The 16,800-nt window shown below is 40.5% G+C and overlaps 3 protein-coding genes and 1 long non-coding RNA gene across 7 annotated transcripts in view; 1 reads left to right on the plus strand and 3 right to left on the minus strand.

Moving 5' to 3' along the window:
* The window catches only part of LOC110947454 (BOLA class I histocompatibility antigen, alpha chain BL3-7-like), a 349,371-nt gene that overhangs the window by 216,614 nt on the left and 115,957 nt on the right, over nucleotides 1–16,800 (plus strand). The window lies entirely within an intron of this gene.
* LOC110946460 (major histocompatibility complex class I-related gene protein-like) overlaps nucleotides 1–16,800 on the minus strand; it is a 204,188-nt gene that overhangs the window by 95,468 nt on the left and 91,920 nt on the right. The window contains exon 5 of the mRNA XM_051956046.1: nucleotides 11,310–11,372. Coding sequence (XP_051812006.1) covers nucleotides 11,310–11,372 — 63 coding nt within the window. The remainder of the gene's footprint in view (nucleotides 1–11,309; nucleotides 11,373–16,800) is intronic.
* LOC110969857 (major histocompatibility complex class I-related gene protein-like) overlaps nucleotides 1–16,800 on the minus strand; it is a 273,081-nt gene that overhangs the window by 68,798 nt on the left and 187,483 nt on the right. The window contains exons 6-9 of one of the 4 annotated variants that reach the window (XM_051956036.1): nucleotides 10,868–10,975; nucleotides 10,735–10,752; nucleotides 10,610–10,652; nucleotides 9,943–10,412 (exon numbers count right to left, since the gene is read on the minus strand). The exons of 2 other annotated variants lie outside the window; for them this stretch is intronic. In XM_051956036.1, the coding sequence (XP_051811996.1) occupies nucleotides 10,615–10,652; nucleotides 10,735–10,752; nucleotides 10,868–10,975 (164 nt within the window). In that variant the 3' untranslated portion in view covers nucleotides 9,943–10,412; nucleotides 10,610–10,614. Of the gene's footprint in view, nucleotides 1–9,942; nucleotides 10,413–10,609; nucleotides 10,653–10,734; nucleotides 10,753–10,867; nucleotides 10,976–16,800 lie in introns of those variants that run through there. One more of the 4 variants, XM_051956035.1, reaches the window with a different exon arrangement.
* The window catches only part of LOC127536259 (uncharacterized), an 8,581-nt gene continuing 6,137 nt past the window's right edge, over nucleotides 14,357–16,800 (minus strand). The window contains exon 3 of the long non-coding RNA XR_007945251.1: nucleotides 14,357–14,598. This is a non-coding gene — a long non-coding RNA (uncharacterized LOC127536259). The remainder of the gene's footprint in view (nucleotides 14,599–16,800) is intronic.

Raw genomic sequence — 16,800 nt, forward strand, 5'->3', positions numbered from 1 at the left:
CCTGTCCCTGCTGAAGAAAAGCAGGCCCAAACCATGAGGCTGCCACCACCATGTTTGACAGTGGGGATGGTGTGTTCAGGGTGATGAGCTGTGTTGCTTTTACGCCAAACATATGGTTTTGCATTGTGGCCAAAAAGTTAGATTTTGGTTTCATCTGACCAGAGCACCTTCTTCCACATGTTTGGTGTGTCTCTCAGGTGGCTTGTGGCAAACTTCAAACAAGACTTTTTATGGATATCTTTGAGAAATGGCTTTCTTCTTGCCACTCTTCCATAAAGGCCAGATTTGTGCAGTGTACGACTGATTGTTGTCCTATGGACAGACTCTCCCACCTCAGCTGTAGATCTCTGCAGTTCATCCAGAGTGATCATGGGCCTCTTGGCTGCATCTCTGATCAGTCTTCTCCTTGTTCGAGGTGAAAGTTTAGAGGGACGGCCGGGTCTTGGTAGATTTGCAGTGGTCTGATACTCCTTCCATTTCAATATGATTGCTTGCACAGTGCTCCTTGAGATGTTTAAAGCTTGGGAAATCTTTTTGTATCCAAATCCAGCTTTAAACTTCTCCACAACAGTATCTGGGACCTGCCTGGTGTGTTCCTTGGTCTTCATGATGCTCTCTGCACTTTAAACAGAACCCTGAGACTATCACAGAGCAGGTGCATTTATGCGGAGACTTGATTACACACAGGTGGATTCTGTTTATCATCATCAGTCATTTAGGACAACATTGGATCATTCAGAGATCCTCACTGAACTTCTGGAGTGAGTTTGCTGCACTGAAAGTAAAGGGGCCGAATAATATTGCACGCCCCACTTTTTAATTTTTTATTTGTTAAAAAAGTATAAAATATCCAATAAATTTCATTCCACTTCACGATTGTGTCCCACTTGTTGTTGATTCTTGACAAAAAAATTACAATTTTATATCTTTATGCTTGAAGCCTGAAATGTGGCAAAAGGTTGAAAAGTTCAAGGGGGCCGAATACTTTCACAAGGCACTGTACCTATCGGAATTAGGACCACATATCCAAGTTTGCACCCTCTGTGCTTGGACCCTAGGCCTGGGTCGCATTTGAAAAAAATCGGATCTGTGTCTTTCAGATTGTCATGAAAAGATCCGATACAGGTCGCATAGGGGCAAAAAAAAAAAAAAAAAAAATCGGATTTGGCTCACTTTAGCCTGCAGTGTGAACGTAGCCTTAGAGACAAGGGACGTAGCTCCCATTTCAGGGTGAATTTGTTTACTACAAAGTCTTATATCACTGTCCACAAAAACTCAGATGCTTTAAGCAATCACAGACAAACAGAGAGGAAAGTTTCAGGCTGGCTGCTGTTGCTTCAGGAAAATGAGCCCATCCACACAGTACAGATTGTAGAAACAGCCAAATGTGATTTTAAACTGTTGCTCCATGAACCTTATTCACAGACCTGCACTGTCTGATTTTTGTTTCCTAAACAGAAATCTTGCATCGTTGACATTTTCAGAGTGATAATGAAGTCGTGCATGCTTTTGAGTATCTGAAGGCCCAAGATGTGACCTTCCTCTGCAAAGGGATAGTTCTGCTTTAATATCAGTGAGCCAAGTGTATTTAAGGTAAAGGAGACTATGTTGTGAAATAATATCAGAACAACCTTTCTTCTGTGTGTTTCTGGTGAGGGAGAGAACTTTTTGAAGTATTGTGCTTGTAGACTTTGACTTTTCAGCTCTGACTCTCACCAAACTGTAACCTGCACATGACACACCCAGGCGTCAACTAACCGTGACATCACCTGTTGGTTTCATTGCCGAGAAAATGAAGCCCGGATTTTGCTACTTCCTGGTCGCTGTTTTGGATTTTTTGGAGCCAGTGACACACAAACTGTTTTGTATTATACTCATTCTATAATTAGGCCAAACTTAATTGCTATGCTATGTTATCATTTATTTGCAATCCATTCTGTATTACTATTATCTATCTTATATCTCACTATATTATTATTATTATTGGAATATTTCACTTTACTTTTTCCATTTCACGTGATTCACTATATTGTGTGACTGGACCAAATGATCTTAGAGTTTCTGTTTTAAAATTACAAGATGTTTTAACGATATCATAACAGCACATCTGAGTATTTTACTTCCCTATTTGTGTGTGCTTATTTCTGTAGTTGTGCTGCTGCAACACGGGAATTTTCTTTCTCGTGATCAGTTAAGGCTTATTTTATATAATTTATATGATAATACTGAAAGCTTCTTTATTGGGAGACATTACTGTCTTCTTTAGTAAAAGGCTGACAACAGAAGTCTAACAGATCCTTATCTCCACCACATTTTATCTTGTCCATTACTCTCAGCCATGACAGCTGCAGCATGTCGTCTTTAACGCACCGATTTAACCACAATATTAAAAAAACATAGATAATAATCATAAGTCAGAACTGCACAGATACATATCAGGCTGAATCTGTGCTATTAAGACATTTGTAAGACTTTGAAACTAAAAGAATCAGGCGCTGTGCAGACGATAATAACAGAACAAACAACAGCACCAGGAAGAAGTAGCAGTTAACAGTTACTCTGAGATCTTACCTGAACATGCGACGTGACGGAAGAAGACTAAAGCCAATAATTTTTTCATCTTCTTTTTGGAAGTCCTGGAGCTGAAGAGCTTAAGCCAGATAATCAGAAATAGTTAGAGAAAGTGGAGTGTATCCTTCCCTGAAGGTACAGTAAATACACAGAGCCTTCTCATCAGGAATGTAACTAGACCAGTCTGGTTTAATCACACAGGCAGGGCCATGCAGAGACCTTTGGAGGGCCAGGTGCTCAAAGTTAAAATGGGGGGCCATGAAGCACAAATTTAAAATGCCATACAACAACATACCTTACAATAGAAGTGGCTGAATTGTAGCAACCTTTTTTCATGAAGATTACATGGAAGCAGTGATGTGATGGTTCAGTCTCTGGACGATTCATCAGACTGTTGGTGGTTCAAACCCCAGTGTGGCCAGAATCAGGTCCTTCAGTGATGCTGACAAATTGTCATTATAAGTATTTTGAAGTTGAATTTAGATCACCATCAGATGCTGGACTGTTTAACTGTGGCTACTGTATAGCCAGGGATTTGCTCCATTCTGCAGGAGCGAGACGAAACTGACTGCGGCAGCAGAGTTTACTATCTGGCAGAGAGTGGAGGGAGAGACCGGTCTTTATTGCTGGTGGTGTGATCAGTGGAATGACGAACAGCTGCTCGGGTGCTGGGGAGGGAGCTGATTGCCAAGCGGACGCAGCCGTGAAGCTGGGCTCCGCTTGTCAGCTGCCAGAGAGAGAGAGAGGAGGAGAGAGAGGGAAAGAGAGATAGGGAAGGGAAAGAGGGAGAGAGATAGGGAAAAGGGAGTGTGATGTCAGGATGGGGCAGAGGAGGTGGAGGGGGAGGCCCTGACAGAAACTTTGTAGGAATGATCTTTGGCATGTCAAACTGACAGCTGGTGAGGGTTTCTTTTAGCCAAAATTTCAATATTTTCATAATTTTGCACTGAATGGAAAATATCAATGAATCTCTTGCAAGTTGGAAATTGAACCAAGATGCCACTTCTAGATGTCCATATGTGTTCAGAAGTTTCTGGCAAAAAGAGAGAATGCAGCAAATACTGGTGCACAAGCCTCAGTTTTGTGCTTAAGATCTCTCAGATTCAGGCACTGTTCAAAAATTGCAAACAAGTGGATTTTTAAAAGAATAGGAAAAATATCTCTCTCAAACATAGGATCTATTTGATGTTGTGGTGAGAATATGATCTGGATGACACTACCAATGCCTAGAAAGCTTTTATATGTTAGTAGAAATGGGGATTATGGCCAATCAAAGTTGACAAAAAAATAAATAAATAAAAAATTTTCAAATGACTAGATGGACATCTTGAATCACAGGAAGTCTGATGAAATTTGGGATAGGAAGAGATTGAAGTTCAATATGATTTTGTTAAGACCTGGTTATGTTTGGATTGCTTCCATTTATTGGCATTCCCATGTGACGAAATAAAAACAAATATGTCAATAAAAACAGAATTTTTTTCAGACAATGCCCTGGCATTCAACTTTAATGATTGAAAAAATGTCACACAGGAGGGTTGGCCCTCGGCCATTTTCACATGATCAAATCTGGTCCTCTTTGGAAAAAATTTGGACACTTCTGTGCTATGATCTTCATCAAATGAACACTATAAACAAACAACATTTTTAATCAAGCATTGCTTTTAGAGTTGTATATTTTCATGTATCTGTGATTATAGTGTTTCTCTATGTAGTGTGGTGTTAGAAGAATTACACTTATATTAGAATGATTATACTTATGTTGATTCGAGGTTATCATTGAGTGACTGTGAGGAAATGAGGACTACCATCAGCATTCTAATTTGTGACCTGCATGTTCTCTGAAGTAACAACTAAAGAACAAAGCTGACTTGTTCCTATAGTGAGCTGACTCGCTCTTATGATAAGATCATGCAAGTAAGACATGTTCTGTCTTTGTACTGCTCTGATATCTTATGACTGATGTATGATGACTCCTCTGTATCGTATGATTGTGTGAGAAGGAAATAAAAGGACAAGGAGAGAGGCAGGCTCTCCAGAGTTTGTGGGGCTGTAGCGATGCATACTACAGAGCTGTAGTCTCTCTCTCTCTCCTTGTGCAAGTAAAAGACCAGAGCTCGTGAGTGCTGTCTTTTCTTCCTGTGCTGTTTGTATATTCTTCAGGTTTGAACCTAACATAACTTGGTCCTTCGAGCCGGATGCCAATACACCTGGAACTCTCAGGAGCTGTTCGAGGGAGACCGAAGTCTGTGCACAGCCCCCTGGAACTAGGTTCGGGGACGAAAGCCCTCCGTGGTTGAATTCCACGTCGGCCGGTTAAACCCTGTCCAGGTTCTGCGGGGTTCCAGGTTGACGGCATCTGAACAAAGAGAACAGCACCAGGAACAAATGACAGGTACTGTACAAATGCATTGACACTCAAAGAGTGAGTGTGGAAAGCGCTGAAGGAGTAGTGAAGTCCTGAGCTAAGGAAAGCTGAAAACTTACAGGAGGAGTAGTGAAGTCCTGAGCTAAGGAAAGCTGAAAACTTACAGGAGGAGTAGTGAAGTCCTGAGCTAAGGAAAGCTGAAAACTTACAGGAGGAGTAGTGAAGTCCTGAGCTAAGGAAAGCTGAAAACTTACAAAACGTGTGCATGTGTTAAAGTGTGAGTGTGAAAGGACTGGTCAGTGATTGAAGCAGCGGACAGCCTGAAACCTAACGGTGTGAACGTACGACTATTGTCAGTTGAAGTAAATTACTGAATGTGAACAGTCATTACGATTTAGGAGGATTTTGTGAAAACTCTAAAACGACTTTCAGTCCTGGGATAGGACCCCCAGTGGAAAACCGGACTAGCTAATAGAGCTGGCCTAGAAGCTTGTTTTCCAAGGGCTGAATTTTGGCTCATGAAGCATTGTTTTTCACAAATTCTCAATAAAATAATTTTGAACAGCACCACAAATTCTAAATAAAAATAATTTCGAACAAAACAAACCAAAATGGGAAATAATCAGGAAAAAAAAAAAATCCCTACAAGTGAATGCACAATACATGGAACGGAAGCATCCAGATTCGACAATTCTTGTCAGATTGGGAAAAGAAACATGGATTTAAAGGCAAACTAATAGTAGGAGACTGCACAGAGCTAGTTACAAAATTAACTGTAAAACAACAAACAGATAAAAAGAAATCAGAAGAAACCGAAAAACAGCTTCATTATGCAGAAATATGGCTGAAAGAAGCACAAAAGAGAAATACAGCAACAAACAAAAAAGAAGCTGAAGCCTGTGCAGCAAGAGCAGAAGATGATAAGATAGTGTACAAACGGAACACACAAAGACAACAACAGCCTGGTGCATCGGCAGCCGAAGGCGCCGCGGCAGCCGAAGCACCAGATAACGGACCCCCTTCCTATAACGAGGGTGACAGACCACGACCACAGCCGACACGACTTTACCATGACAGATCACGACCACAAAGACTGAATTTAAACATTTACACTGTAATTATAAATAAAAAGGAACAGAAAAAGAAGAAGACACCCAGCATTTTCTATCAAGATGATAATGATCAAAACTGTGAGGTGGACTACAGGGGACCACTAGGAGGACATAGAGGCAGAGGGAGTTTTAGAGGAAGACACAGAGATAGAGGAGAGGACTCATGCTGGACTTGTGGGGGAAAAGGACATTGGTCTAAAGACTGTCCAAACAACAAAAGAAAGAGACAAATGATGTCATTTTTAGGGTCAACCAACTACTCCAGAAGTTGGATTCCAGATTATGTTTAGAAAACAAACCTGATTTGTAAATAGGCAGTTATAGTAGCAGCAGCAGTACATGTATCCACTGATGTAGTATTCCAAAAAGATACACAAAGGATTTATCATTTCTTCAGGGCCTTATGAAGAAATGCTCTTCTGTGTTGCAGAGATGAAATATCAGTAGAGGTTTGACCTCCTAGATCAACTGTAAATGAATAAATAAATAAAAATTATTACAGTTTATTTATTACAACATTGTTTTCATTTGGTTAAATCAACTCAGCTTTTATACTGAATACTAGCTGCAATAACTTGATAATGTAACTCCTATTATGTGTGGGTAGCTTTAGATCTAAAGCCTAGATATCAGTTTGTCTTCCGACACAATTACACTTAATATAAAGTATGGTTTTAGACACTAAAAATGATGTTATTGTGTTTTTGTTTGTTTTTTTTTAAATAGAAAAAAGGAAGAAGAAGAAAAAACTTTCTTACAAAAAGCAGTAAGAAACATGAACTGAGTTCAGGATGTCGTTTGCAAGCATGATCACAGAAATTACTTTATGGTCCGGTATGCTTTGTAAGAATGATTATAGAAACCTGCAATGGACTCAGCTAAACCGGAATCTAATTTTCAGTTGTTCATACATTTAGAGATTTTGGATTTTTCAATGACAAGCTTTTATGAAGTGTGTCAGGAAATTATTTCTGTAAGACAAAGACTGCATTTTTGCTGTTAGTTTGTACCACAAAATTTCCCAGCACAAGATGAGAACTCAGTGTTTCTAATGGTTTGCTTGCATCTACTTTTACTTCAAGGTCCTTTTTATCTCTGGAATGCAGCTCAGCTTGGTACATTTCAAACACTTCACTCTGTATGCAGTGATAAGACCACAATAACAATTATCACACAGTTCAACAGATCAAGCTAAAATAAAATTTCATGTTGATAAAGCACAGATGTAATAAAGTATAAATGTATTATTATATTAGTATATAAACGTGCCTGCATATGTCTTAACAACGTGTTAATTTATGCAAACGAAAAATACCAACACACAGTATTGCTAAAATCATCAGAAATGGCACTCATTTTGTAAATCGGGTGATAGGCCAAATGACTTAGAACTTAGACATTTGCTCAAAGAACCGCTGTGCTTAACATCTACAAAGTGCAGGATTAGTAAGAGGAAAAAACACAAACAGAATAATACAAAACAGACTTAAGAAATGCATGGAAGAGACAGGACGAAAATGGCCTGATTGTTTAGACCTAGTGCAGATGTATATGCGCATTTCACCAAACCAAACAGGTCTAACACCACTTAAAATAAATACATAGCAGACAGTTTGTGTTACCGCAGTTTAAACAAGCTGAAATCAGTATAGATGAGAAGTGCACATTAGCAGAGTATATGAGGAAAACATTACAAGCAAGAGGAATAAAACATGCTAATGATATGCTATGCCAGATGCACCTATTTCTCAACAGGAGGGTGTCCCACCAGTCCGAGTCGGAGACTGGGTGTTAGTGAAGTCCAGTAAGAGGAAACACCGGTCCTCACCGAGGTGGTAAGGACCGTACCAGGTGCTGCTTATGACGCCCACAGCAATAAAGATAGCAGAGTGAGCTTCGTGGATCCACCTGTCACACTGCAAGAAACAGAGGTTCCTGGAGGAAAACTCCGGTGATGGTAAGGGGAAGTCTGACTGCAAAGGGGATTAAACCTTTTAGTGGTTAATCGTCTCAATGTCAGTGAAGAAACCAACAGATCCTTACTGTCTTTAGGGAGCAGAGTACTCTAAAGATCCTCATACATACATCCACACACTCACTGGACAAAGAACAGGACAAGAACACTGTTAGCTGATAAAAAGGAGGTGAAGTGCTGGTAACCTCTCCCTCCAGGTCATGACTCAACGTGTCAAGACGGCGGCCCTGTTGGGCCCAACGGCTGTGGTATTTCTAATCCTCATTTCATGTTTGTTAATGAGAAAAGAGATTCATAGAGGAAAAAGAAACCATGAACTCGATGTTGATGATCACCATGATAATGTTTGGTTCCAGATGGCTAATTTAACAGCAATAAGTTTGAATATGTCTGACTGCTATGTGTGCTCATTCATATCTCATCATTCACGGACCAATACATGCTTAACACCAAAACCAGTCACACTAGATGAAATTATATGTGTTGTAGCAATCTACACCTCTAATTACAACCCCAGTCACTACCTTTAAAAAATTCACTTAGTATTTGCCAAGCTGCACTAATGCCAGTGACTATGACTTGAAAAACTGGAGAATGCCTCAACATTTTAGTATAACTACTAATGAAATTAACTTACAGGGAATCACGATGGCACGCTATCCAAACACACCATCACTGTGTTTTAGGAGCTGGGCTGGGGGAGACGTGGACCTAGGCATGACAGACTGTATGACTTACTTTCCTGTGGGAGGTGTTTCGAGCCATCCCCTGTGCAGCGATTCTTGGTGTGAGGAAGGTTGGGCAAAACCAATCAACCTCACTGCCGTGGAAATTCGTGGCAATGTGGTGGGATGGGTGTCTGAACCTGGTATGAATTCACTGCTTCCACGTGTGGGCGGGGTCCCTGCCCGACTGAGCACGTTTGGCCATAAGGTATATTTATATCTCATATCTCCCTCAGAGATGGGATGATGCATGCTACCTGGCTAAACTACAGCCTGCTGCTCTTGTGATTCCCAAATCAGATGTTACCACTATTTTTAGTACAACATCTAGACATCAAAGGCGTTCTATCCCAGACACTACTAGAGCTCCACCACTAATATCAGACACTAGAGGTGTCCTTATGACACTTTTTCCCATGTACGGAACAGCCTATCTGGGAAATAGGATGAATGACATGCACTGGGAACTTGAAGAACTCACAAACACAGTTCTTCATCTAGCACACCAACTTAGAGATGATCCTGAAAAGAAAGCCATGAAGGCCATGATTCTGCAGAATAGGATAGGTCTTGATTATATTTTGGCCTCCCAGGGTGGTCTCTGTGCGGTTATTGGTGAGCACTGTTGCACGTTCATTCCTGATGGTACATCTAACTACTCTCACATTGTTGACCAACTTGAACACCTGAAGGACAAACTGACCAAGGATGTGGATAAGAGCATGAATTGGGAAGGTTAGAGCCCCTTGGCATGGTTTACCTCTGGCAGTTGGTATAACATTCTGTTAAAAATATTAACTCCAATCCTTCTGGTATGCAAGTAACACATGTTCTGTCTTTGTACTGCTCTGATATCTTATGACTAACGTATGATGACTCCTCTGTACCGTATGATTGTGTGAGAAGGAAATAAAAGGACAAGGAGAGAGGCAGGCTCTCCAGAGTTTGTGGGGCTGCAGCGATGCATACTACAGAGCTGTAGTCTCTCTCTCTCTCTCCTTGTGCAAGTAAAAGACCGGAGCTCGAGAGTGCTGTCTTTTCTTCCTGTGCTGTTTGTGTATTCTTCAGGTTTGAACCTAACATGTGGCCACAAAGTTGCAGCTATATGTTGTTTCTAGTCCGCAGTTGTGAGTAAAATTATGAGTTCTTAACACATAGAGTTAGTTGTTGAAATCACGTTTGAGCAAGAAAAGCTGTTTGTGGATTTACTGTTTGAATTCACTAATAATCAGCAGCTTATCAACATTATAGATTTATAAGTTGTAGAAACGGAGAATGTTGCAGCTCTGTTCTTATTTCTGTCCTCATGTTTCAGTCTCTGGTAACTGCGACTCCGTAGAGGCTCCGTCGTCTGATGCAGGTTCCTTGTTCGTCTTGCTGGTTCCTTCTTGAGACAGCTGTTTATTGAAGATTGTTCTTTACTCCTTGTTCTGCTGGAGAACATGGACGCCTCTCTGATAGTTTTAGATGTTTAATAAGAGACTAAACATTTAAATTGTCTACATTTTTTGCACAATACTGCACAGAAAATGAAAGTGGACAGACAAGAGTTTCCAACTTGGGTTAGTTGCAAAGGCTTAATAATTGCAAAACAGACTCAATAAACGGTTTTGACAGAATTCATTGGAGTTTACTCTCCTCCTCCAGTCTTCCCTGAGAGTCTGTCAGGGCAGATGAAGAAATGAACAAGTTAAATTACTGGTCAGATGCTTAGTAGAATTCATTATACATTACTAATATTTGGATACTAACAATTGGCTGGTCTTTACAGAAGGGCAAGTATTATCCCAGTATAGTGTTGAGTGTTGTTAGGTTCGTTAATATCTGCAATGCATAGATGAAACAAGGATGTACTCACTGTGATCAGTTAGGATCTGAATGTCTGTCTACAGAATCTGAAGCTAAAAACAAAACAAAGTCTGAGTTTAAAACCCAACAGATCAGACTGATTACAAATATGCGGTAAATAACAGAAAATCTTACTGTTAGCAGGTCTGAACCCTGAAATAAAGATGAGAGATGACTGAAGTTAAAATGATGGATCGATAATTTGCCATAAAGACGTTTCACAGATTTCTGCTTTGAATGTGAAGGCTGTTCTTGTGTTACTGTGTACCATTAGTCTTCTTTGTCCACATGAAGAGTCCAGTGATGCAGAGCAACAGCAGCAGCAGACCTACAACTACTCCAATGACAGCACCAGCAGGAAACCCTGATGGAGGAACTGGAACCAAAACACAACCCTCAGATTTCATCTCTACTGCAGAATGAGGATAAATATGTTTCATTTCCAGACTCCACTGTTCTGACTGACTTACCCCAGTTAGTCCTGATCACTGATTTGTCCAGTTTGGTGATGATGTCGTCTTTGACACCAGACAACTGAAACACACAGTCGTACTTCTTCCAGTCTTCAGGAGCGATTGATGAGATGTTCAGGTCAACACTCATCTGGAATGTTCCATCATAGTTGGGGAGGATCTCTCCTTTGTCAACGTCCTCATGAAGCTCCTCTCCATCTTTCCTCCAGAACAAGTCGGCTCTGTCGGGGTAGAAACCTGTAGCGTGGCAGGTGACCGGAGAGGAGGGAGTCTTCTGGAGGAGAGACACTGAGGGAAGATCTGGAGAGAGAAACTGATGAGTCTTAACTCAACGTGACAGATCTAAGGGCTCTACTAAGAGGTGAGATTAGTGTGTTAGCAGGTATGTTGAGCCTAAAGTCAAAGTTTCTTTGTGTCACAAAGGTGGTTCTCCTTTAACCTGTCAGATATCCATGGTAACTGATGCTGTGGAGCAAACCAAATTACAGTGATTTCCTGCATTGTGGGACAGTGTCAGACCTAAATACACTTCAATACAATATCATGTTTGCACATATGGAGTCTGAAGTTTAACAGCTCTAATTAACAAAACTCAGCAGGAGAGCTGGCTCTGTCCTGATTTCCTTTTTACGACCAACTCCTGTGTAACTGTATGTACTCCACTAACCTTTGTTCATTGTTTATTGTATTGTACTCTGGCAAAACAATTTCATCCAGGATTAATACATCTTATCTTATCTTATCTTATCTTATCTTATCTTATCTTGTCTTGTCTTGTCTTGTCTTGTCTTATCTTATTGTGCAGCTGTCAGTTAGATTATATAACTTGATTTTAATTGGTTCTTTGAATTAGCAGCATCCATCAGCCCTGTTTTGTTTGTTTAATTATCACCTTTTCATTTGGTAATGCTATCACTAACCAATAAATAAATTGCTTTAGCTCACTAATAATCTGTTTGGGTTGTTTTTTTGGTTGCACCTCGTTGACCCTAGACAACTGAATCGTATCTTTGTCTGTGCTTTGTTTTATTTTCACTGGATGCTCCTGTGGATAGAAACAGAAGAGGTACATAACTGTGTGTATCTCAGGTTGTGTAATTTCACCTGTTCAGCGCAGAAAACTCTCCCCATACTGCATAGCCTTCTTCAGCGAGTCAGGGCACACGCGGAGTAAATTGTACTTGTAGTCATTTAGCACAGCCTCGTATGTGTCCCATGTCAGTTTGATGATGAGTGCCTCTGGTTTTGAAGCGGTCCATGTCAGTGTCTGCAGATTCAGTGACATGAAGTCTTCTCCATCGTATCCAAATTGACTAAAAGCCCTGATTTCTCCGGTTTCATCGTCGAATTCACAGCCACCCAGTTGCTGTAGGATGTGGACACCTGGGAGACAGAGAGAGAGATTTTATTGATTTACTATTAAGGCTGGCTGACATGGACACAAACATCACCTCAACAATCGTCTGACTGACAGATAACTAACTACAGCCAGCACTGCTCTCGGGAGATTGCACACTGAAAAAAGACCATCCTTCATTTGGTACATTATCAACACATTAACAGCTGTGAATTATTCATATTTTGTACATTTACAAACAAACCTCTGTGCTATATCAGTTTTCTGCATCTAAAATAATCTGTGCAATGTCAATATTTTTCCACTTATGGACAAATCTGGAAAATATAAATAAAATCTATGCAATATGAATATTTTTTTAGTGTTGATTTTCTCTTGAAGGATTCTGAGCAATACCACTGATATGTGCAAGCTTGTTATTGTCCACATCCAGAGAAATTTGGACAATTTGAACTCGTACTTATGCATATATATATATATATATATATATATATATATATATATATATATATATTTTCTACTGACATTGGTTACATGTTTACATTATCCACTTTGCTGCTGTAACAATGCAAGCTTCCCCTCAGTGGAATCAAGAAAGAGTTATCGTTTTGCATTGTTTTCACAATTTACTTGACATTTAATACTATCAGACAGGAAACACCTTCAGTGTGTCTGTTAGAGCTCAGAGATGCACACTGTGTTTTAGCTAGTAACTCTGAATGTAAAACTGAATTGTGTGTTAATGAGAAAACGCTGCAGTGAATTTTTAATTTAAAGGATATTTGCAATTTAGGATTGATTGTTGGCTGCTTAGCAATCAGGTTTTTCTACAATATTAACAAGGGCACGTGTACATTTATACGCCCCATAATGGTAACACATAAAAATATACACAATAGGAAAATATGGCCTATAAAGTGACAAACAGTCTGGTTCCTTGATCAGAAAAGACCCACTAATGACCAAACAAGCAGACAGAGTGACTTCTTAGAACTGATGTTACCACAACTGGCTTGATTCAGTGTCAACAGTGTGGAACAGAGACTTTGGTTTTCTGTTAACTTGTTAAGAGAGTAACACAACTCATTTAAATGGTGAAAGAGGTTTGTTGTGTTTCCTTGTGTTTTTGGGTGTTAGACAATTCCATCAAGCTGCTGTAATGTCCATGAAACCCTCATATGAAGTGTCAGTAAATACAGATATTGTGAGAAACTGGCTGTCCAGGATTTAATGCTTGCAGGAGAACTCTGTGGGGAATATTCCAATGATGTGCCTACAAGGAAAATTCTCATAGAAAACTTAATTCACCAGTAAATAATTTCATAAAGCCACCAGCTTTTCTGCCTGTAGATGTTTGAGTTGGGCAGATGTTAGCTTCACAATCATAGTAGCAGTGGCTGCAAGTCAATAAGACTTGCAGCCACTGCTAAAAATCACAGAAGAAGGGCTGATATTTACTGCAGCATCTACCAACAGAGGGACAACACATTTCAGCAGTGAGAACATCCATCCATTCTCTATACACCACTTTATCCTCACTAGGGTCGCGGGGGGTGCTGGAGCCTTTCCCAACTGACTCGGGCAAAGGCAGTGGACACCCTGGACAGGTTGCCAGTCTGTCACAGGGCTACATATACAGACAAACAATCACACTCACATTCACACCTACGGGCAATTGAGAGTCATCAATTAACCTCAGCATATTTTTGGACGGTGGGAGGAAGCCGGAGTGCCCAGAGAAAACCCACGCATGCACAGGGAGAACATGCAAACTCCATTCAGAAAGATCCCAGGCCCACCCTGGGATTTGAACTGGGATCTTCTTGCTGCAAGGCAAAAGTGCTAACCACTACGTCACTGTGCAACCCCACAGTGAGAACATATATTAAAAAAATATCTTACCTCCAGTATGGTTGAAGAGTTTCATCCAGCTGTCAATGGTGACTCTGAAGGAGTGCTGGGCGTTATAGCATTCGTTAAGGTACCACTCCAGTTGTTGTGGGTTGTCGTTTAAGATCTGTTTTAGCCAGTCCACTTTGGGTTCAGCCGTCTTGATGTTGCTGTCATAGTAACCCACATGAACTCCATCAACCGATGCAGAAACCACAAACTCTGGGAAGTCTGGGACTCCAGAAGTTCCAGTGGAGAATAATATCAAGGAGTGTTCCACTGGATGGAAAAGAAGACTTTCAGCTTTTGAATTTTACTGTATTTTTATTTTTGTATTTTAAAACCTATTAAATCACAATGTACCAGAAAAAAAACATGACTATTCTAAAGACCCATTCCTATTCTATTCTTCTGACCTAATACTAGTGGTGGGACACGATTAAAAAAACTTATCAAATTCATTGCAGGCTTTGTAAGTAATTAATTATGATTAATCACATTTCAGAAATGCGTGATTAAATGCTTTTTAATGCATTATTTTTCTGAAATTAATTAATCAAAATTAACACGTTAATGTTCCAGCCCTACTTTGTACTATGCTCATACTAAACTTAGGCCAAATTTAATTGCTATGTTATCATTTATTTGCAGTCTGATCTGCATTTCTATTATCTGTCTTATATTTTACTATATTTGTATATTTAACTTTATATTTTCCATTTCACGTGAATCATTATATTGCTTGACTAGACATGTCAGCCTGAGGCTGTGGTCAGGGTGCTGTCTCCTCCTTCGGCTCTGTTTTCTCCCTCTTTTCACTCTCTCTCTCGTACCCTCAGGTGCGCGTGGCGCAGAAGGCTGCAGCAGGTGTTTGGAGTTAGTGATTGGGTGATTTTGTGCAGGTGGATGTCGTTCAATCAAGCTGCTCTGCTCTGCTTTATAATCAGACGCCACTTTGTCTTGGATGTGGGGCTGTGAACAATGAGCAGTTAGTGGTCTGCTCAGTTCTGGTCTTCAGTAATCCTGTCTTCTGCCTGCTTCTGTTCCTGGATTTTTTGCTTGGGGTTCTGCCACCCTTCCCTCCTGAAAACCACCTGGAGAGAACATTTGCTGCTGGTCAAAGTCTTGTGGCCTGCCTGAGGTGCCATCACCACCTAGGTGACAACAGCCTGTAGAGAGCCAGATTTCCCCTGAAGCCTAAAGGCCTTTTCCAAACCGCCCCCTACACACTCCCCCTATGCACTACCCCTCTGTTTGCGCGTCCTTGTGGGGGGTCCGCCATATTGAGGGCCATCCCAAACCGACCCATGTGGAGGGGTAGTGGGCTATAAAAGCGAGCTCCACAAGCGAGTCTGCACGGATGCCGACTTGCTGAACGTGTGTAGCGCCGAATTGTGTCCACCATGGAGGACGCAACATACAAATGTAAGTTCCACGCATGTGCCTGCACAAAAACTGTTAAACTAACACAAATATTTAATGATTGTCATGCAGATTTTCACAACTTTAGATGTACATGTCATTGATTAAGGCCTGCCTTGCATTTGTTCAGAAAACAGTTCGTGTTTATTTTAGCGTTTTATATTTACAGGGACTGTCACAAAAACTAAAGAATTTATTCAAGTGAGAGTGTAACATGAAAAGCTTTTCAATCTAAAATAAAAAAAGGAAATGCTGGCAAAGAAGCATGGGAGTAAGTTTCTTTTGTCTTTTCTTTGTTTTAGTTTCTTTTTTTTCTTTGTACATCTGTCTATAGACTCAGGCCTCTCTGCCACTCCCGCAAGATGCCGCTGCGAATCCATGGCAACATCCACTTCCGCTTTTCTGCCTGAGAGGTTTGTCCCGAAACTGTATTTATGCCCTACACCCTGATGAAGTGAACTTCATTCAGCTGCGAGTGTGACTCCGTCACGGAGGGGGAGTGTGTAGGGGGCGGTTTGGAAAAGGCCCCAAGTCTCTGCTGCAGCCACTCCATCGCTGCCCAAAACACTTAGAGATGATTCAGTAAACTGGACTGGTCGAGCCTGGTTTCCCCTTCCATTCTGAAATCTGTCCCTTCATAGAAGTCAGATAAGTCTCTGTTCCCAAGCATTAACAGACTGTTTTCTGATGTTGGTATTTACAGTTTGTAATTTGTAGCCTGTCCTCTTTGATTAACTTTCTAGTTGTGTAAATACTTGTTAGTAGTTTTAGGATTACTGTGGGTGTTAATTCTGGTTCTGTGTAGTTTTGTATATGATATAGGATTCCTGCCTTGGTGTTACCAAATGTGGTTTTCTTTTGTTTGTAACTTTTCTGCCAGCCCACTAGAGGAGCTCAATCTGTTCCTTAGCTTCTGGGTTGGTTATTTCTAGTTGTTTCCTTGTTTCTCGTAATAGTAATTGTCATACTGTATTTAAAAAAAAAAAAGCATTCTAAACTTTCTATGTCTGTAATCTCTTCCCTGCATCTGAGTCTCTGCACTTGCCATAACAAAACTGA

The sequence above is a fragment of the Acanthochromis polyacanthus genome, chromosome 11, assembly GCF_021347895.1.
Source record: "Acanthochromis polyacanthus isolate Apoly-LR-REF ecotype Palm Island chromosome 11, KAUST_Apoly_ChrSc, whole genome shotgun sequence".
Classification (NCBI taxonomy): Eukaryota; Metazoa; Chordata; class Actinopteri; family Pomacentridae; genus Acanthochromis; species Acanthochromis polyacanthus.